Source organism: Rhinatrema bivittatum, chromosome 3 (genome assembly GCF_901001135.1).
Source record: "Rhinatrema bivittatum chromosome 3, aRhiBiv1.1, whole genome shotgun sequence".
In the NCBI taxonomy this organism is placed as follows: Eukaryota; Metazoa; Chordata; class Amphibia; order Gymnophiona; family Rhinatrematidae; genus Rhinatrema; species Rhinatrema bivittatum.
Genome location: NC_042617.1, coordinates 549,780,791 through 549,802,360, shown reverse-complemented (window position 1 = coordinate 549,802,360; position 21,570 = coordinate 549,780,791). Strand labels below are relative to the sequence as shown.

General features: G+C 46.6%; 1 protein-coding gene across 5 annotated transcripts in view; it reads right to left on the bottom strand.

Annotated features, from left to right (window-relative positions):
- Positions 1–8,759, bottom strand: part of CEP85L (centrosomal protein 85 like) — a 382,914-nt gene extending 374,155 nt beyond the window's left edge. For all 5 annotated transcript variants that reach the window (XM_029596422.1, XM_029596423.1, XM_029596424.1 and 2 more), the window contains exon 1: positions 8,511–8,759. In XM_029596422.1, the coding sequence (XP_029452282.1) occupies positions 8,511–8,568 (58 nt within the window). In that variant the 5' untranslated portion in view covers positions 8,569–8,759. The remainder of the gene's footprint in view (positions 1–8,510) is intronic.
- Positions 8,760–21,570: the final 12,811 nt, after the last annotated feature.

The following is a 21,570-nucleotide window of genomic DNA, read 5'->3' as shown; positions in this document are numbered from 1 at the left end:
AAGAGAAACTTTTTTTTTTACAATTCCATATGTAAAATAAAATGTAATGACCTCTTCCAAAAGCTGTGACTGTGTGAGCCCGTTTCACGGGTTTATCATGGAAACCAACAAACCTCACTCTTGCTCAGGCAGAGTGGCTTAGGGGTAGATTTTAAAAAAAGAACACGCACGCGCGCACATGGACGCACAATTTTATAACGTGTGTGCCAGTGGGCGCACGTTAAAAAATCGTGGGCGGCGCGCGCAACGGGGGGTAGACATAGGCCATAATCGCGCGGCAACGCATCGTCCGGCTTCCCCAGTCTGTTCCAATTAAGGAGCAGACTGGGAGGGAACTTCCCTACCCCCTACCCTAACCTCCCTTCCCCTATCCTATCCGCCCCCATTTTGTTTCCTTTCTTTTTGCTCCTGCAATGGAGCTGTAGTAAGTTGATTGCACCGGCACCCTGCCGCAGCGCGATCCCCCGGCACAGCAGCAAATGGCCGCTGTACCGAGCGCCCCTACCCCACGCCCCCCGGACCACCCCCCCTACTGAGGCCTGGCTCTCGTGCGCATAACAGGGGTTACGCGCGCAGCTAGGCCCCTTTTAAAATGTGCACGCACGCAACGCTCAGCCACACGTGCAACCCCTGTGTTTTACACGCGCGGGCCATTAAAAACCCAGCTGTTGGTGCTTTGGTGATTAAACAAGCATTAAACCTCTGCAGATTCTTCAGAATTCAGCAGCTAGAATTTTAACAGGAACAAAAAAATATGTTCACATCACCCCAATACTAATGTCGCTCCATTGGCTTCCTATTAAATCTCGAGTAGATTATAAGATCCTGATCATCACTCACAAATTAATACATGCTGATCATCATAAACACACTGGTTTAAAAATCACTCCACAAATTACCAGAACAAATCTTCGATCTAACAACACTTCTCGTCTAAAAATTCCTCCCATTAAAGATGCTCAACTATCAACTACTAGAAACAGAGCATTCTCCACTGCTTCCCCAAAAACATGGAACTCTCTACCGCCTTATTTAAGAACTCAATCTAACATCAAAAAGTTCAAGAAGGGCCTAAAAACTTTCCTCTTCCAGTCTACATCAATGATCATCTTTAACAACAATCCATCTACAATCAATTCAACCATTCAAACCCAAACAAGAAAAAAAACAGTAACTACAACTGGCATCAACCTTAAGTATTACAATTTCAGAAATTTCATATGAAGCCCTCCTTTAAGATGAATTAATACTATTTTTGTTACTTTCCTTTTTTACATCTTTCCCTTCACCCCCTCTTTCACCCCACCATCCTCCTCTACCTATCATTTCACTATTGTTATTGTTTTCTTCTTTTGCAACTATGTATGATTTTATCTGATTGTTGTTTTGATTCTGTAAACCGTTGTGATGGCTAAACCGAATGACGCTATATAAAAACGAATAAATAAATAAATAAATAAAAAATCGAGTTCATGCTCTAAAAGCGCCTCATTTTCCCTTCTGCCCCCAAGCCCCCAATTCCAAAGCCTTTTTCCATGTCACCAAGTAAAAGAAGGAAATGTCTCAGTAATATTCTCTGTGTACGACGCAGGGGAAAGAGACATTTATAAACGGAGTCTTTAGGACAGGTTCCAGCAATGCAATTTATCTTCTAATCAATACACATAGGGGCGGATTTTAAAAGCCCTGCGGGCGTAAATCCTTCTAGATTTACGCGCGCCTATTTTGCATAGGCCGCCGGCGTGCGTAAAGCCCCGGGACGTGCGTAAGTCCCAAGGCTTTCGAAAAGGGGCGGGAGGGGGCATGTCCGGGGGGCGTTTCGGGGGCGGGCCCGGGGGCATGGAGCAGGCCTCCGGACCAGCCCCCAGGACCGGAACACGAGCGGGGCTGCCGGCCGGTGCGCACAAAGTTACGCCTGCTTCCAGCAGGCGTAACTTTGCCGACAAAGGTAGGGGGGGTAGATAGGGCCGGGGGGGTGGGTTAGGTAGGGGAAGGTGGGGGGGAGGGCGAAGGAAAGTTTCGGAGCGGCCTCGGAGGGAACAGGCAGCGCCGCTGGGCTCGGCGCGCACAGGATGCACAAATGTGCACCCCCCTTGCGCGCGCCGACCCCGGATTTTATAAGATACGCGCGTAGCCGCGTATCTTATAAAATCGCGTATTTTTTTAAGATCTACCCCATAGAGTTCAAGGCTTCCCAAACCTATCCTAGGAAACCCCACAGCCAGCTGGCCTTTCAAGATAGCCACAATGAGCTACGTTTGCACAATGTGATCATTTCCAGTGGGAATGTATTCATAATTTTAGGTATTTACTGATAAATGATGATGACGGGTTTGCGTATTATACAACAGGTAGCAAGTCGTGGGCTTTGATTTTTAGGTCTGCCCTGTCTAAGGTAAGAGGTGTGGCTATTAACATAGTTTACTAGGGTTTGAAGTACGGAGTTGAATTCATTTTGAAATGCTGTTTTCTGTTTTTATGTTTACAGACTGTATGATTATATTTCATGTTCCCCTGCACCTTTCAGTCCCTCCACTTACTTACTTGTGAGCGCTGAAGCCTTGCCTCACATCTGAACAGCGAAAGCACATCCCATGTGCATTTTATTACATGTAAAGGGGCCGATGCAATTATGGGCGCTGAAAGCGGGCGCTGATTTTTCAGCACCCGCTTTTTTAACGCACCCCCCCTTGCGGGCGCCATGCGTGCGTTAAAAGAGCGGGCGCTGAAAAGTCAGTGCCCGCAAGGGGGGGGGTGCCATGCAATATGGAAATTAGGTGGTCACGCTAGGAAGGAGGCGCTAAGGTCACGCAAGCGACCTTAGCGCCTCCTTCCTAACACAACCTGCCGCGGCTGCCGGTTATGAAGACCGACGGCGGTAAACTCAGCCTCGGTTTTCGTAACCGGCCGTCTGCCAGTAATAAAAACAGCCGCCGATAAACTGGCAGACGGCCGGTTATGAAAACCGAGACTGAGTTTACCGCCAGTCTTCATAACCGGCGGTCTGCCGAGTTATTTTATTTATTTATTTTTTACTTTAAAAGAAGTACAGAAAAGCAGTTTTTTCTGCTTTTCTGTACTTCTTTTCAATTCGCTCAGCTATTAACGCCTGCTCCAGGCAGGCGTTAATACCTGAGCGATAAATGTGCATTTGAAACGTCTGAGACGCACATTTATCTTTTTGCATTCGAAGTGAATGAGTAATAGCCTCATTCGCATGCATTTGCATGTGATGAGCGCTATCTCATTCACATGCGTCGGACGCGTGTTAAATAGGCGCTAATCCCCCTATTGCATTAGGGGGTGGATTAGCGCTTATTTATCCTGTGTCTGACTACGGGTTAAACAGTGCGCTCGGCTGAGTGCACTGTATTGCATCGGCCCCAAAATGAGGGTTTTGTTTAAATAGGACACTTCTAATATTACCGGTGTCCAGCTGTGTCACTGTGACTCCAACAGTGTACGTTTCTGATGTCTGCTCCAAGACAGTAACCTGCTATGGGGGGGGCAGAATCTACCCCAGCGCTTTCTCTCACCCCTAGAGCAGTCTCGGAGCCCTATCAAAATAAAAATAAGACACCATGTTTCCTGGAAGTCTGGTAAGTAAATGTTCAAATCAGTTTTCATAGGATGGCTGATGATCCCACAAGCACGATACCTATGTGGGGAGAGAGGAAGATGCAGCCGTGCTCCAGCAGCCAGCTAACACTTCACAGTGTCTTCTTTCACACAACCGGTATAAACAGCGCTCTATTTGTGGATGTTCTAGCAGCTGCTAAAATCATCCTCGGAACTGCCTTCTGGTACCGCGAGTGAGGCGGCAGAAGCTGAAATAAAAACAAGGCAGCCGTTTGATTATCAGCTAAGTCTACACCCCCCCACCCAGAATAAACCCAGTGTTTGGCAGGCACGTGGCCGTTCGCTGCTCAGACTGCGGCCTTGTGTCCCCAGCTCCACACTACGTGACTCGGGCCTTTAAATACACAGCTAGAAATCTAAACCTGCTTCCAAAACCCGCTGCTTTTTATGAACTAATAATGCATGATTTCACAAACCGACAGGAAGGCTGCCCTGCTTTAAAACAACAACTGTTTTAAATGCTAGCAAATTTGCAACTTTAAGTCTACTGCTTCCAGTTAGGAATTGCTCCCAGATGTTTTATCTTTCTCTGCTGACTCGCCCCGAGAGAGGCGGACGTCTCTCATTTCTTCACAGAAGGGCATCATGAACTGAAAGCAACAACCAACCAGCCCCGTTTTCTTTCCCGCCTTCATAAATGGGCGCATCTCACAGCTACCTGGCATTCAGAAAGCAGAAAAAGCCCCTTTACACACCAGCTACCTCTACCCCAGTACAGCTCCAGCCTCTGACAGCAGCATAATGCTGACATCTTCCACAGACATCAAGGCACGCGGTAAGGGATCAGTACATGCCCAGCACACTTCACTATCTCCCTCCCTCCACTGGGTCGCTGTCCCCAACAATCTTCTGCTCTCTGGCTCCTTTTCCCAAAATAGTGCCCCCTCTGGTTCTCTCTGCCCTCCCTTCCTACACAGTTTCAAAGGGGCTTCCCATAGTCTTGTGTGGCTAATGGGATGGGCTCCAATGGCTCAGGGACGCAAATGACAAATAACGGAGCACAGTCACAACCTGACTACCCTGTCTTGACTGACAGGCCAATGCAATAATCTGAGCATTAAGAAACCATGCGTTGGTTTTCAGTGCACATTTTTTAACACTCAGATTATTTTTTAAGACTCAGATTAAATTCGTTTTTAACTCTCGATGCAGTAAGCTATTGCTATGCAAATGCATTGGGAGTTTTAAAAAATGTGCATTAACTGTAAAATTTGCATTCGGCACAGGCTGAATGCACATTTTGACTCAGGAAAAGAGGGGGAAGGCATCCCTTACACCTTATAGGCACATCGCGGTGAACCACACCGGGTAGCCGGACAAGTCAGTACTTATCTGCGAACTGTTTTTCACATTTATTCCCGGTTTTAAGTGCCAGTGCAGCAGAACTGGAAACTTTATTCCAGCTCTGACCCAGGGGTTAAGTTTCCAGGGCTAAGAAAGGTGCACTGGCCAAATGCAGTCTCTCTCTGCATCGGGGAGTACGGCTTAAAGCCCTCGTTTGTATGGGATTTCCATGCGAGAGCGCTAAGCAGATCTCCTGTTTAGGGACGCACGTTTTCTGCGCGCATAACTCCTTGCTGCATGGGCAGTAAGCCTTGTGCACAGAGGAGGTAATTTTCAAAGGAGTTACATGCATAAATGTGGCATACTATCGTAGCAATTTTCATAAGCCATTTACTCACACAAAGTGCACTTACAGAAGTAAACCCTATGGACAATTCAATGGCATATATTGTAGCAATTTTCAAAAGTCCACTTGTTTGAGTAAAGTGCATTTATTCGAATAAAACCCAGTTTTATGCATGCAAATGCTTTTTAAAATCAGGCCCAGAAAATGGGCGTTCCAAGTGCAGGCAGAAAAAATGCATTCAGCTGAACACACCTTTCTGCATCTGCCTGTGAGCTAACAGACTGGCGATTTGGCAGGATGGGAGGGTCTGCAGCCGCTGAGCTGCCCTGCTCCCGATTCCTTGCAGCCTGCAGGGGGGGGGGGATCTCTTGGGGGAGGTTCACATCACATGCCAGTGAGAGACAGTAGTAAACAGACACATGAAAGGCCAACAAAACACAGCGGAGCCAGATCAGAACTGATTTCGGCCCCTGATATACTAGTTTCAGTTTAATAACTTTTGATATGCCACTCAACAGCAAAAGCGCCCAAAGTGGTTTACAATAAAATACTGAAATAAACTAAAAACATCAATTTAAAAAAAACAAAACACAATTAACCCCTTCCCTTACCCCTATAGGCCATAACCATCCTCCTTCTCCCCATCCACAAAATGTAAACCCTTCCTAAGCCAATTAATTATACCAGATCTAAACAAGGCAACATTAAAAAGAATTTATGCTTCAATCTGTTTAAAAAAATGGTGAAATTAAAAGTTTAACCCCCCCCCCCCCCCCCGAGACTTGTTTTCCCAAGGATAAGGCAGTAAAACAAAAGGATGCCCCACACACATGCACATTCAGCCCACAGATCCTCTACTTGAGTAATACACAAGAGTACTTGTTCAAGCAGCAGGCAGCAATTTAAAGAGGCAATGTCAGCATTGCTAACAAGCAGAACTACTACTGGAGAGTCTGTGGTATCAATTACAGCGTTGTGCACCCTCAGCAGGAGAAAGTAATGTTTACATACAAAAATAAGAATTTTCTGTACAAGTCAGGGCATGCTTTTGAGGGCCCCACATCTTGCAACCCTGTCACACCTGCAGAAGCCCCATCAGGAAGCTGGAGCTGGAGGTAAACATCCCTGACAAACCTGCAGTAGAGCTGGCCCTAACTGATGGAAAACTTTTCAGTGCTGTATTTTGGTGCTTTTTTTTTAGGCATTAGAGTGACGGGTCTAGTGGTTAGAGCTGTGAACCAGGGAAGCCAGGGTTCAAATCCTGCGGCCCTCGTGACCTTGAGAAAGTCACTTCATCTTCCACTGCCTCAGGTACAAAATTAGGAACTCATTTACTGAGCATTTTCCCCCTAGATATAGAATGGGAGAGAAGCCTTAGTAAATCAGGCCCTTTGATTGTAAGCTCTCTGGGGACAGGGAAATACCTACAGTACCTGAATGTAATCTGCTCTGAAGTTCCTGAAAGGAGGAATATAAATAAATCTAATGAACAATTTCAGCTAGCTAGCTATGGCCAAACGTGGTTGATTATCATTGCTAGCCCATGGTGCTGCAGGAAATGTGGTTCAGGGAGGGTCTCCTCTGCTTACAGGGTAGACGTGTCAGATTGTTCAAGATTTTTGGTAGAAGGTGTTCACAGAAATGTACAAAGTGGTTTCAAGTTTGAACCCTCCCCTGAGATAGCATTACTAGGATACTGGGGTGACCTCTCTATAGTCAGTAAAATGAAAAAGCATCTCTCTCAGATGTTAATAGCCACAAGATTCACTATTGCTCAACTTTGGAAACCATTATCTGTCATAGGCAGATCGAGTTCCTAACTCTTTGAGGCTGCTCAGATGGAAAGACTGTCACACTATCTTAAGGGGGGGTCACTTAAAACATACAACAATATTTCAGGAAAGTTCTGGAACTACTTTTCTCCTTCAAATTAGTGTGAAACAAAGTATTATCAGATATACTTTCATTTTTATTATGCACAGTAAGTACATTGTTCATAATTTGTTGTTCTCTTTTGTTCTCTCTCTCTAATGCTGCTTTATTGTGCTGTTTAAATCATAGTTGGATATGTAATATATGAACTGTTCTGTTAAGAAATATAAAAGATTAAATAAAAATAAGTGACTGAACCCTATAACTCCATGCCAAAAAGCATAGGTCTAATCACTCCTGGTTTTACCCCCTGGTCTGTAGGGAGAAAGAGTTCGGGTTACCTCAGAACAGCAGAACTACATCTCCCAGCATGCCAGGGGAAAAAAACCAGGCCTGGCTCATCCCCTCCCTTTTGACATGGAGCTATACAAACATGACAGCAGAAAAAGACCGTATGGCCCATCCAGTCTGCCCATCCATCCAATTATTTATGTTTGTGTTGTAAAATGCTCTGTGCATATTTTTGGAAGGGCGATCCACAAATGGAAAATTGACAAGACAACACACTCGTGACTGTGGAACACAAATTAATTGATAATTGCAACAAAGATGTGACCACAGCAAGGAGGTTATTCCACCCAACCTCCTGCACGCACGCAAACTGTCGCACTTTTATTTATGGAGGAAACGGCTCCCAGAACAATGTTCAATAAAGAGAAAGCCATCTCTCCATTCCTGAAAGCCCCTCTCCCCGCCCGGGAACCGAGCTCTTTCCACGGCATCTTATTGCCCATGCATTTCCTTTCCAGCCGCAGCTCGGCTCGTGGCATCACCATACGATCACCGGCCTGAAGCCATTAAATGAAAGCAAAGCCCTGTGCTGCCTCCTGTCCCTGAGCCCGCTCCAAAATAGCAGGGTGCGGGCTGAAAAGTGCTTTAACACTTCCCAACCCCAGCCCGTCCCAGAGACTTGAGAGCACGGGCACTTTTCGAGGAGGAAGTGTCGGCCCGCAGGCGCCAGATGGCAACATCAAGCAGCAAGGAGCGAAATACCCCGGCCCGGCATTGTGCAATCCGCTGCGTGACAGCTCCGAAGTGAGCGCCCGGGCGCAGCGTTAAACCGGGACGCACGCACCCAACATCCTCCTCATCCCATCCCCTCCCCGGCCCCCGACCTGATCGGGACGGGAAACGGAGGGCGAAGGAATAAAACCCCGGCACGGGTTCCACGTAGCCCTTGCTCGTGGCGGGGGAAGAAGCCACGCTGGCAGCACCGGGGCGAGATCCCGTCCCCCTCTACCACCGCACCCCCCAAAACTGAAGGAGGCGTGCGAGGCTGCAGAGAGCGCCCCCCGTGTCCCTGCCTTACCTGCAGCGCAGCCGCTGTATCTGGGGCCGTAATCCGCCGGGCTCAGCCGTCCCCACATGATGCTTGCGATCGGGCAGCGGAGGAAGGGCGCGAAATACCAACTAAGAAGAAGCCAAAAAAGGGGCCCGCTCGCGCCTCTTTCCCGGAGCCCTCCCGGCCTCCTCCATCCCGGGGGCTGCCTTTCCCACCGATGTCTCCCTCTCTCTCCCCCCCGCCCAGGGCACAGCGCCGGCCGAGACAAAAGTTGCTTTCTACTCTCTCTCTCTCTGCTCCTCCTACCGGAGGGAAGGAGCTCGGCCTCCCCGGCCGTAACCAGCAAACCCCTCCCCCACCCCGGAGGCCGCCAAGCTCCCACAGCCCCTAGGAAAGATGGGGCGGGGGGTTGAGTTTAGAAACCATTTCAAATGTTGCACTCAGCACCGTGGCGATAGTCCCGGGCCCCGCTGCACGCTGGAGTACGGCAGCACAATCTTATTGTTCCCCCTCCACGGAATTTACTGAAGTTGGATTTTAGATTTAATTATTCACCAGCCGAAAAAAGGTCCCCACCATGTTTTGTGCACAGAGCACTTTTGATGCAGCAAGGATGCCTGCCTGCAAAAACTGTGTCCACTCCGGGGTTAAATCCCATCTCAATGAAAGCATCAGCTATTACTCGGCGGTGCAGAGGCTTGTAGGCTTAAAATCATGGTTTCTTAATACTGGAAATTTAAGTCCCGGAAAGAGCCGGAGTAAAATTACTCAGACAGACAGTCAATGGGGCTGAACCTTGTGCCAGAGCTCCTGTACTTGGAAATTAAGCACAAAATCAAGTTTTCTGTGCTATGCTTTATGCAGAAAATATGTGTGTGTGTGGACAAAAATCTTGTTTTAGACGCAGAAGAAACTGCACGCAAAATATGTGTTTTATGTGCCTAAATCATTTTATTCATGCTAAGCACATCTGAGCACATTTCGGGTTAACACAATTTTTGTTTTTACTCCCAATTCGTTAGCATATCACATCAGCAGTTAATTCGATTTTTACAGTGAATCTAAAAAATGTGAGTTAAAATTTAGCTCATATTTTTTACTCACATTTTATTGCATTGTGCTCCTACTTTGTAACTTAAATTGTCCTTTCTATACCCTGTCATTTTTATCTTACTATAATTATCTATTTTGTAAATTTTTCCTTTGTATGTTAACTCTCTTACTGGCAAAACGTACAAAAAAATTGTCTTGCCCATAAAGTTGTCTGAAGCTGAGTTTCTCTATACCCTTCCTTTTGTAGGACATGTGGATGGACCATATGGTCTTTATCTGCTGCAGCTGAAAGTAATCCACCTTGTGCCTAACTAGGTAAAAGGTAGAATATCAAATATTTATAAAGAGAGAAATAAAATTCCTTGTTTCCTGCAGGCCTCCATGGCCCTGATATTTCAAATCTCCTGTAAAGAAATGGGACTCTGTATCTTAAAATGGAGAAATCTGGTCAGAAAGCCTTGTGAATTAACAGTGCTAACGGAGAAGGATACCATGTGAAAGCCAAGCCAGTTTACAGTGGTGCCTTTTTAACAAAAAAAAAAAAAAAATCCCTGCAATGCAAATTGAATTCTTGCCCATCTCCACAGTGACTCCCACACAGTGTTTGTTACAGAAGATGTGTATGCAGTATTTGTTACAGCAGACACGTTCTCCTTTAATAAACTGTCCTTATAACCACAGCTCCCAGTTTCCTTCTGCAGCTCATGCTGTGGCAAGGGATAGAACATTCTGCGGCAAAGTTTCTGAAATTTGGCGGGACATTTACATACATTTGCATGCTCTTACATTTTTTATAGTGCAAAGTAATAAAAGTCAACCAACAAAAAAAAAATGTATTGTTAGTCCAGTAAAAAAGTTATCACTATAATTTTTTTTTTTATTCAAGTGGACTAAGAGCAACCACACTACTTTATAAATATTTAATAGTGTAAATGCTCTTTTACATTATAAAAATAAAGTATTTTTCCAACCCTGCATTTGTGACTGTATAATTTATTTTGGGGTTTTTTCAATGGAGAAAAAAAGATATCAGGGATCTTGAGGAAGGAGAGAGAAGAAGAGAAAGAATCTAGGGGGAGATCAAAGGGAGGGAGGGAGGACCACTGATGGAGGGCAGAGAGGGAAATTCAGGCATGGAGAAGGAGGTACAGAGATGAGGTCAGCGGCGGATGCCCGACAATCGGCCCGGGGATTCACCGCCCAGGCCAGCCCAGGAGATACCATGTGGTCTGCCAAGTGCGGCTCTGTCATGGCTGCGCTCGGCAGACCACGTGACTAGAGCGACTGGCTCACCAGGGGATGACCGATCCCCCGATAGGCCAATCCGCCCACGGATGAGCTTCTGTGATTAATGGAGGTTCTGGTATCAGGAGCAGAGCCATAGCCAGGCAATGTGGCCCCCTATGGCCAAGTGAAAAACTGAGCCCTCACCCATTTCACAACACAGCGCCATGAGTCGGGAGACTTTGTTAAATGTTTGTACAGCAATGCCCACGGCCAGTGCAAGGGTATTAGGTGCCCTTCACCCCATCACGCACAATTACAATTTATGCATTTATAATAACATTTTACATGAAATAGGATGGTCAAAGCACAGTCTTCTGAGATAAACGTATCACAATATATATATTATATTTACATAAACTGCTGCAAAACCCTGCAAAAAAGCAAGAGGCACTTGGAACTCATATGGTATTAGGCCTACTGTTATGCATCTTGGGCATGGGCATGACCCTCAAAGAGCCACAAGAAAACAGAATTACAATGCAATAAACTTTCTATAATCAAAACAACACTAACTGCCAGCACTCAAACAGCAATACTCTACTTATGAAAGTTAACATTGCAAATATTACACCAGACCTAAAACCCCAATACACCTCCTATTAGGAAAATAGAACAAGCCAAGCTGCTATAGATCCCTACATACAAACTTCACACTATTGGAATATCTCACTTCAATCACACATGCAAAACACAGATAGACTCTCAAATACAGAATAAAGAGACCATAAAATATAAATAGAAATGTTCAGACAAAAACTGAACAGGAAACCACAAGCAGCCAAATTCTATATGAACTGCAATAATGGAAAAACAGAAGCATTACCATTCCTCATAAAACAATAAAATGAGTAAAGCCACACCAATAAAAATAATAATTTGAAACTAATGAACAGAATAGCATTCAAAAATTAAAAACTTGCATACAAATTTTCCAAACATAAATACAGTATTTCAAATAACACATCAAATAACACCCATTAAAACTAATAAGGGTTTTTAAAAAATCATCTGTTATCCATATCTAGAACTTTTGATTTCTAGAAGCCCTAAAATTGTCATGGATTAGCAGGCAGAGAGGAAGTGGGGTCAGTCTCCCACACACATGCTTTCTCTGTCTCCCACCCACATGCTCTCTCCCACACACATACATGCATGCTCTCTCTCTCCCACACACATACACGCATGCTCTCTCCCACACACATATACGCATGCTCTCTCTCCCACACACATATACGCATTCTCTCTCTCTCCCCCCCCACACACATACACGCATGCTCTCTCTCTCCCACACACATACACGTATGCTCTCTCTCCCACACAGATACACGCATGCTCTCTCTCTCTCCCCCACACACATACACGCATGCTCTCTCTCCCACACACATATACGACTGCTCTCTCTCTCTCCCCACACACATACACGCATGCTCTCTCTCTCTCTCCCACACACATACACGCATGCTCTCTCTCCCACACACATATACGCATGCTCTCTCTCTCTCTCTCTCCCACACACATACACACATGCTCTTTCTCCCACACACATATACGCATGCTCTCTCTCTCTCCCCACACACATACACGCATGCTCTCTCTCCCTCCCACACAGTCTTGCTCCCCTACCCTCCACTCCCTATCACTCTTGGTCCCAACCCCCTCTCCCTTTTCAGAACCCCAACACCCCAGCAGTTTTGCTCCCCTCTTCTCTCTCAGACACCCCACTCCCCCTCTCCCCTTCCAAATCCTTTTCGCCCCAGCAGTCTTGCTCTCCAGACCCCTCTCCCATCCCATAAATCCCACTCCTCAGAAGTCTTACTCCACAGTCCCCTCTCTTCACTTGGACCCCCACTCCCCAGCAGTCTTGCTCAACAGGCCCTCCTCAACCAGACCTCCGCTTCCCAGCAGTCTTGCTCACCAGCCTTTTTTCCCTTCCCAGCCCCCCTACTGCCCAGAAGTGTTGTCACCCCCTCCCACACCTTCTCACCCACAATACCCTTACTCACCGCATGATTTCCTTAACGCTGCTCACCCCCACGGTGCTACCACAATCCCCTCATCCACCCTCCCTGCTCCTGAAGAATCGAAGGATCGGTCCTAGCAACACGGGCTGCTTCCTCCCTCCCAGCTGCCGGTGCCTGAATGACTTCATCAGGTGCCGACAGCCGAGGAGAAAGAAGCAGCCCGCGCTGCAAGGCCCGATCTTTCCATTCTTCAGGAGCAGGGAGGGTGAGTGAGGGGATCGCGGTAGCGTTCATGAAATCATGCGCCATCCCACTGCCACCAATGAGGCTTCTCCCGTTCCAACGCCTGTGTTATTGTTTGTAAGGTTTTGGGTGGACCCTTGGACACTGTGGCTGATGACCACGCCCACGGGGGGGGAAGTCCCGTGAGGGGCCACAGGTCAGGCTCAGCTTTAGGACACACAACACAGAATTATCTTTTATTAAACAGAGTTGAGAAGCCACCAGAGGTGGCAGTAGTGAGTAGAGATGAAGCCCGGCTGGGCTTGTAGTCCCTCAGGACACTGGCACAGCGATCCCTCAATAGCTGTGCTGTAGTGGAGAGAAGCTGAGATAGTGAGTACAGTGGAGCATACACAGGGTTCTGGTATAGAGCCTCATTGGTGAATTACTCACATAGCGGTTTCTCCCGGAAGGTAACACAGAAGCTGGGATAGAGGCAGGCCCTCGAGGAGCGAGTACCTGGTTCCAGGGAACAGCTCTGAGAGAATGTAGATGGTGACTCACTGATGGTGTAGGCAGCAGTTTCTTCCAAGCAGAAGTGATCTCAGGCAGCGAGTCTGGGAACATGGGCCCTCGAGGTGCGAGTACCGGTTCCAGACAGCGACCTGAAAGTAAAGAGAGAGGCCCCCGAGGAGCGGGTACCCCGATAGAGTAAGTCCAATTAAGGAGAGGCAGAGTAGCTAGGTACGGAGAGCAAATCCCATCCATAAGGAGTCCCCTTGCTAACTCGATTAGCTAGCAAACAGAGTAGGCTTTTGTATCCGGGATATGTGACGTCATCACAGGGGGACGCCCCTGAGGTTTGTGCCAAAGAAGGAATAAGAAGCAGGGCCGCGCAGCATGCGCGCCCTATGGCAGCTGAACAACATGGCGGGATGCAGTGCCCAAGCCGGGCCGGGGACGCCGGAGAGGACGGCAGGCAGACGCCGCGGCAGCCAGACGTCCATCAACCGCGGGAGGAGTCGCCAAAGAGGTAAGGAGGGCGGAGTGGAGACGTCGGGCAGTGACAGTGGAAAAGCACCATGGCTCCGCCAGAATCATCAGTGTGGCCGGCGGGCCGCGCTGCTTTTCCACTTACTGAGGCCCCACATGACGACGGCACTATGACGCCTTTTGGTGGCGGCGCTTATGGCCCTGGCCATATTAGCCATAGGCACGCTAAGGCTCTGATCAGGAGAAAAGAAGGCTGGTTCCAGGACCTTGGAGGTGAGTGGAAGGAGAGAGTCTAGGAAGGGAGGGTCTAGACTGGGTGGGGGGCAAGATTGCTCACATAGCTGGGGTCTTGCTCCCTTCCCCACCCCACTGGAGCTCCCTTGCCCCCTCTTGCCATTTCCCATCTCCGGTCCTCTCTTTCACCCCCACTTTCACTTCTCTCATACACACACACATATACCCCTGGCACCATTCCCCTCTCTAAGACACATACGATCCATGCTGATCCCCTCTCTCATCCTCTCCCGGACTCTCTCCTTTGCCAGTCCCTCCTTACGCACTCCCAAGCCACTGAAGCCAGTCTCCTATCTCACCTCCACCAGGCTCTCCCTTTAATCAATCCCCCAAGTTCCTCTCTACCATCTCACAGTTACTCCTCCTTACTCCCCGGCTGATTCTCCTCTTACCCTTACCCTCTCCCTCCTCCTCCAACAATCTCCCCTCCATGCTGATCTGGGATAGAAGGAGGGTAGCAGCAGTGCATCGAGCCCCGTCATTCTCCTTTGTTGACTAAGGCTCAGCTCAGGCTTTGAACCACACAGGATTATGGTGTCCTGCAATGATTCACAGTGAGAGCCAAGCTCCAGGTGGCAAAAGAAGAGGATGCGGCCCTGTGCACTGCAGCTTTCCTCCTGGTGCCCCAGATCAGCATACGGGAATCAGCAGGAGGAACGGGATAGGTGCTTTGTGTCCACCCACCCCTGATCCGAATCTTGGCTCCCACGATTCTGCAGGACCCTGGCAATTTCACGACAAGGGCCAGATTTCACCACCCTTGCCACAGAATTGCAGGAAATCAGGGGCCCTTCCTTATAACAAAATATGCCAGTCACCTGTTCCTTTCTGTGCATTTATGTAATGGAAAAGGCTGCAGAGAAACCAGGTAAGTCCTCCAGGCCATCAGTTTCTAAAAACGACTTGCATCTTCCATCCCGTTCCCTCCCCGAGGCACACGATATTAGCAGGCCTGTGCAGATACATCTCATACTTAAGGCAGGGATGTGAAGTGACTGGAACTCCAGTTTACGTGAAGTGAGTTTATCCAGCTTTTCAGTCTAATGTCTTTCAAACTGCATCGTGCTCAGGAACTTGGAAGAGGTTTCAGATGAAGCAGCAAAACAATCTCTCGGTCGCCCGCACTCAGCATGGTATTGCCATAAAGTTGGGATTGCAAATAGCAGAGATGACAGAGGCGTATTTTCTTTTTTTTTTACCAGATACTTAGGCTTGTACTCCTAATGCATTACTCAAAGCCTTGGTATCAACGAGGTATGGAGAGTTGGGAAGTTAAAGGCCAGTCATCTCCTTTAAACTTGTTTAGTTTAAATAATTTATTTATTTATTTATTTATTTATTTTTTTTGCTCATTCAAATGGACCGTATCACAAAGTGGAAGTTTAAATTAAAGACAAACCTCTTTGTTAGCCTAAGTCAAGATGATGTATAAAAAAAAAGTAAAAGAAAGCCATAGCCAGCAGGAGTCGATATCCAAGCTAGAGATGTTGTTAATTGTTCTTGTCGCTGGCTTATGCAAGAAAATGTACTTAACTGGTTAAGGGCTCATCTCTTTATACCACGGGGAGAGCTTCTTCATAAACCCTTAAATTCCAAGGTAATCTGATGTTGAAGGAAAATCGAAGGTGTTATCTTTCATTTATTTTAATAGACTTTTACAAAGTAAAGGAAAGAAAGCCTGTGCATTTTTTGCGAACTGCTAAAGAAAATGGGTGAAGCTTTTTAATTTGTGGAACATTCTTCCCCTAAATGGCCGCATTCTCTCCGGCTGAAAATGAGGAACAATCCATTATAGTAAACTTGCTGAATACGATGATATCTGCAACCGCGGGGGATTTCCTAATGATGGATTAAATAATTCAGCCCTCATGCCCCTGCCATGCAGTCATTAGAGTGGCTGCGGCCTGCTAGGACACCCACAAGGGAGGCCTCTATTTCCCTATATTTTTTCTCCTCTTTCTCCCCTCCCCTTCTCTGAACTCTAATATTCCTTTTTTCTTCAGCTCCCTTTCTTCACTCTGGTCTCCCTAGCTCTCGCTTGTCCTTCCCTCTCTAATTAACAATTCACTCATGCAGTTATAAAACTAAACAGAACTTCATTCAGGAGTGGCTATGCCGCGTACAGTCTCCCCTTTGTGATACTTAATTCACACACAACAGATATGTATCCATTTACAATAACACTGCATACGAATATTACTCTGTTACTGAGCAGATTAGGGCAGGCTGGGTGACATTTTCCAATTCGTTTCAAAGGACTACTGTCATTTCAAAATGTGTCATAACTTTACTGCTGTTTGTGAAAGAAGAGCACAAATCCATAGCCTTCTCCTGACTGCCTTACAGCTATATCTGCAGTAATCCATAGGAAGGTAAAAAAAATAAAATAAAATGCAGTGCATCTTTAACCAATTCTGTAGCACTATGTGCAGAAATTTCCTTCCACAACCTTGTGTTGATCAGCACTTTAAGTTTATATCATCATGTACCCAGCAGGATCCCAAAGAATAGGTCCAACCCTTCTTGCTCAGAACCAGGAATAAACTGTGGCTTTCCCAAGTCTACCTGGCTAATAATGGTTTATGGACTTATCCTCCAGGAACTTGCCTAAACCCTTTTTTTAAAGCCAGCTGTGCTGACTGTTTTCACCACATCCTCTCGCAGCAAATTCCACCATTTCATTGTGCACTGAGTGAAAGAATACTTTCTCCGATTTGTTTTTGTAATGACCCTTTAGGAATCATTATGAAATGGCCCTGGTTCTAAGTCCATTTTTGAGCTGGGTTAGAAATAGCTAGCAGAGGGAGGAGTACACCATTTTTGGAATGGCCAGCCCCCTATTGGTATAAAAGAAGCCTGCACCATTGTAAAGTGTGGCTTGTTGAATTAGAGAGTGGAGGAAGGAGGAGTGTTGCCTTTAGTTTAAGCTTTTTTTCCCCTGCTCTTGGTGCTAGGCCCGAATACCTCCAAGAGTGGGAAGGGGACCAGAACCTTATGGATGCTAGTTCTATAACATAGAAACATAGAAATGATGGCAGAAGAAGACCAAACGGCCCATCTAGTCTGCCCAGCAAGCTACGCACTTTATCCATTTTTTTCCCCTTTTTTTTCTCTCCCACCTGTTACTATTGGCTTCCAGTACCCTCCAGCCCTAATTCCCCTCCACCCCACCACCAATTTAGAGAGCAGCGCCGTAACTGCATCCAAGTGACATCCAGCTCAATTAGGGGTAGCAACTGCTGTAACAAGCAGGCCACACCCTTACCCCATACTCTTACCCACCCCTGTTTTTATTTTTTTGTTTGTTTTTTTGGTTTTTGGGGGTTTTTTGGAGATAGCAGCCCTCCATCCTTCCGCTCCGTGAAGGTGGAACACCAACTGCTGGCCACTGGCATCCCGCTCCGTGAATGCCTCTGTGGCTACTGCCGCTCCGTGCAGTGTTTGAATGCCTCTGTGGCTACTGCCGCTCCGTGCAGTGTTTGAATGCCTCCTCTTTATTCACGCCCTCTAGACTTGATGGATCCACAGTGTTTATCCCACGCCCCTTTGAAGTCGTTCACAGTTTTAGACTTTACCACTTCCTCCGGAAGGGCATTCCAGGCATCCACCACCCTTTCCATGAAGAAATACTTCCTGATATTGGTTCTTAGTCTTCCTCCCTGGAGCCTCAGCTCGTGACCTCTGGTTCTGCTGATTTCTTTCTGACGGAAAAGGTTTGTCGTTGTCTTTGGATCATTAAAGTTTTTCAAGTATCTGAAAGTTTGGTTGCTGATTTTTGGACTTATTCTTTCGAGGTTTGCTTCCTGTGAGAGCCCTGGTACCCCTGGCCGGAGGATTTAGGGGGAGGCCAAAAGCTTAGGTTAGATAAGGAGCTAGGGAAGATTCCATTACTCCCCATCCCACAAATTGTGACTTGGATCAAGAGTGACTCGCTGCAGGAGGATTCCAGATTCTCCCATTCTTGTGAAGAGTTTTGCTTTGAGTTACTAGGGGGAAGTTTGTTGCCAGCCTTCCCTAACCTGAAGAGGGGACATCTGAGAGAGCTGCCGTGTTCCCTGCTATCTGGACCTCTCCTGTCATCTGAAGAGGAGAACTGTGAGTTCAATCTAGTGTTACATTCTGAGGGCCCTGAGTCAGAGTCTCTTCCTTGGGGAGAAGAGGTATAATTTAGGAGACTGGGCAGAGCCTAAGTCCTCATATTTTTCCACCAGTAAATTGGAAAGGGGTATTTTCCGCCCACCTAGGATGCCCCCCCACCTGGGAGAGCTGACTTTGCCAAGCCCTGGATGGTGAGAGTTTCCCTGGCCCATTACTGGGAAACATTTGCACAGATAAAGAAAAGAGTGGAGAGCTGTGATTGCAAGCCATTTACAGAGCCATTTTTTGCCATCTAAGAACCTATACAGTAAACATTTATTTTGGACACTCTGCTTGAGCCTCCCGAGTATTTTTGTGGGCACTCACAATCCCTTAATGATGAAATGAACTGCGACCTCCCCAGGACAGTGAAACTGGGAGCCCGCTCTCACCTTTTGCCTTGGAGGACTGATTCCCCACCCCATCGGAAAAGAACCCCATCCTGGGACCCCCCATTGCTCTGTAAGAGTGGGAGAAAGACTTAGAAAGTGACCCTGGGACCCTCATGTGCCTTGTCCTCTGGGTTTACAAACCGGGGCAGGGATTACATTTTTAAATGTGTGACCTGCTAGCTTCATGATGTGACCCCCCCCCCCCCCCCCGGCCCCAGTACTGTTTTGTTCCCTGTTAGCCCGTTCCACTCCACTGATAATCTTATAGACCTCTATCATACCTCCTCTCACAGCCATCTCTTCTCCAGCCTGAAGAGCCCTCCCGTGTTTAACCTTTCCTTATAGCGAAGCCATTCCATGCCCTTTTCCATTTTGCTTGTCTTTCTCTGCAGGGGCGTAAGGTGACTGCTGAAGGAGGTGGTGCACCAGAAACTGTGCTGCTGCTGCCGCCAGGTGTCCTAGAACACAGTGCACGCTCCTACATTACCCTGTGAGCACTACTTCCTTTCATGCAAAAAAAGCCTATCAAATGTATGCTCACAGCAACCCAGTTCTTAGAGGGAAAAATTAGCTAAGCCCATCATTTAAAATAATCTCCTAATCTACAGCAGTTACAATAAAACATGTGAATGAAAAAAACAAAAATTCTGCAAGAACTTTCAAAACCTCTTTCTGCATGCAAATGAAATTAATAAAGAGCAAACTTCTGTTTAAAATAGAAATGAGGAAGAGATGACCATGACAGCATAAAAGCCAGTGATGCTAAGTACCATCATTTTCATAGCAAGAATTCAAGTTACACAAGAAAAGAACTGGACCTTTAAAATACAGACAAACCCTCACCAAATACAAACTAGAAACGTGCCAACAAAAACTGTACTGGAAACCACAAGCCCCACTGTATTTATGCAGGGCAGCAATGGAAAACTAGAAACAACATCACTCCTCACAAGACACCAAGTAATAAAATCAAGAGATGCAAAACTTCATAATATTAAAACCATACTGATAAAAAGAATAAATGTCAAAACAGCTGATGAACATCCAATAATTTAAAAAAACGTGCATACATTTTTTTGTAATATTTACCAAACACTAATATAATATTTCAAAACATCTGATGAATAAAACATCCAATAATTACAAAATGTTCCAATATTTCCCCCAAAAAACAAAATATTTAAAAACAGAAACATCAAATTACACCCAATAATTAAAACTAATAAGGATTTAAAAATTTCCTGCTCTCCATACCTGGGATCTTTTGATTTCCACTCACCCTGAGATTATCGAAGATTGGGGGAGGTAGAGCCACACAAACTATCTCCTCTCTCTCTCATTCACACACACACACATTCTGTCACACACTCCCTCTCTCATATACATGCCAATCCTCTCACACACACTCCCTCTCTTTCACACATACAGGCTCTCTCCCTCTCACATACATATTATCGGGTAGATTTTTAAAGGTGTCATTTCCTTATTCTTTTTTCAGGGTCTCTTTTATTCTGTTTCTTCTCCCTCCTCCTGTCTTCTTTCCTTCCTCCTTCATACACACATACAAGCACTTTCTCACATGTGCAGTCTCACACACAGGATCCCACTCTTACATGCTCTCTCTCACATACACACAGGCTCCCACTCTCACACGCAGGCTCCCACTCTTATATGCTCTCTCTCACACATGCAGGCTCTCACTCTCACATGCTCTTACATGCAAGCTTCCATTTTCACAAATACACACAGGCTCTTACTCTAACATGCTGTCTCTCACATGCAGGCTCCCATTCTCCCCCATAGAAACACACAGGCTCTCACTTTTTCATGCTGTTTCATACAGTTGCACATTCCCTCACATACACAGGCTCTCATTTTTACATGCAGGCTGCCACTGTCTCACACACACACATACACATAGGCTCCCACTCTCATATGCTCTCTCACACACTCAAGCTCCCACTCCCACTCCCACACATCTATACCCTCCATCACACATATATACAGGCTCTCACTCCCACATGCTCTCTCTCTCTCTCATATATACACACACAACCCAAGCAGGCTCCCATTCCCCCCCCCCCCCCAAAGCAGGCCCCCATTCATACACATACACAAACACACAGAGGCAAGTAGTGCTCACAAGGTAATGCAGGAGGGTGTACTGTGTTCTAGGGCACCTGGCAACAGCAAATTTTCTGGTGCACCACCAACTTCAGCAGTCACCCTATGCCCCTGTGTGGCGTGGAAAAAGAGAGCTTTTCCAGATGTTCATATTTTGGTATAGCTTAAAGAGAAAATTAGACCTAATGATAATTGATATCTTTTTATTTTTTTACCTCCTGCTCTTCCAGCTCAAATCAGAACTAGGGCTAGGATCTAGTGCCATGAGCTTTCAGTTGCAATCACCTAGGGATTTTCCCCCTGTTTCAAATCCCCCAACCCCAGCATATCTCATCTGGCCATTGCAGTGCTGGCCTTGGGCCAGGGGATGTGCCCCAGGGCTCCTTCCAAGACCCTGCGGTCATGGGCCCTGAATTGCAGCCACCCTTGTGCAATAACCGTGACTCCTTTCCCAGGGGCTGCGCATGCTGCACCTGCAGCTGACCCAGGAAATGGAAGATCTGACTCAGGGACTGCACCGGGAACCCTCCCGTGTGCAGCTCAGCACTGATTCTTTAATCAGTGCTGAGCTGCCAGGCAGTAGGGGATGTGCAGAGGACATTTTTCATTTTGGTTCATTTTTTA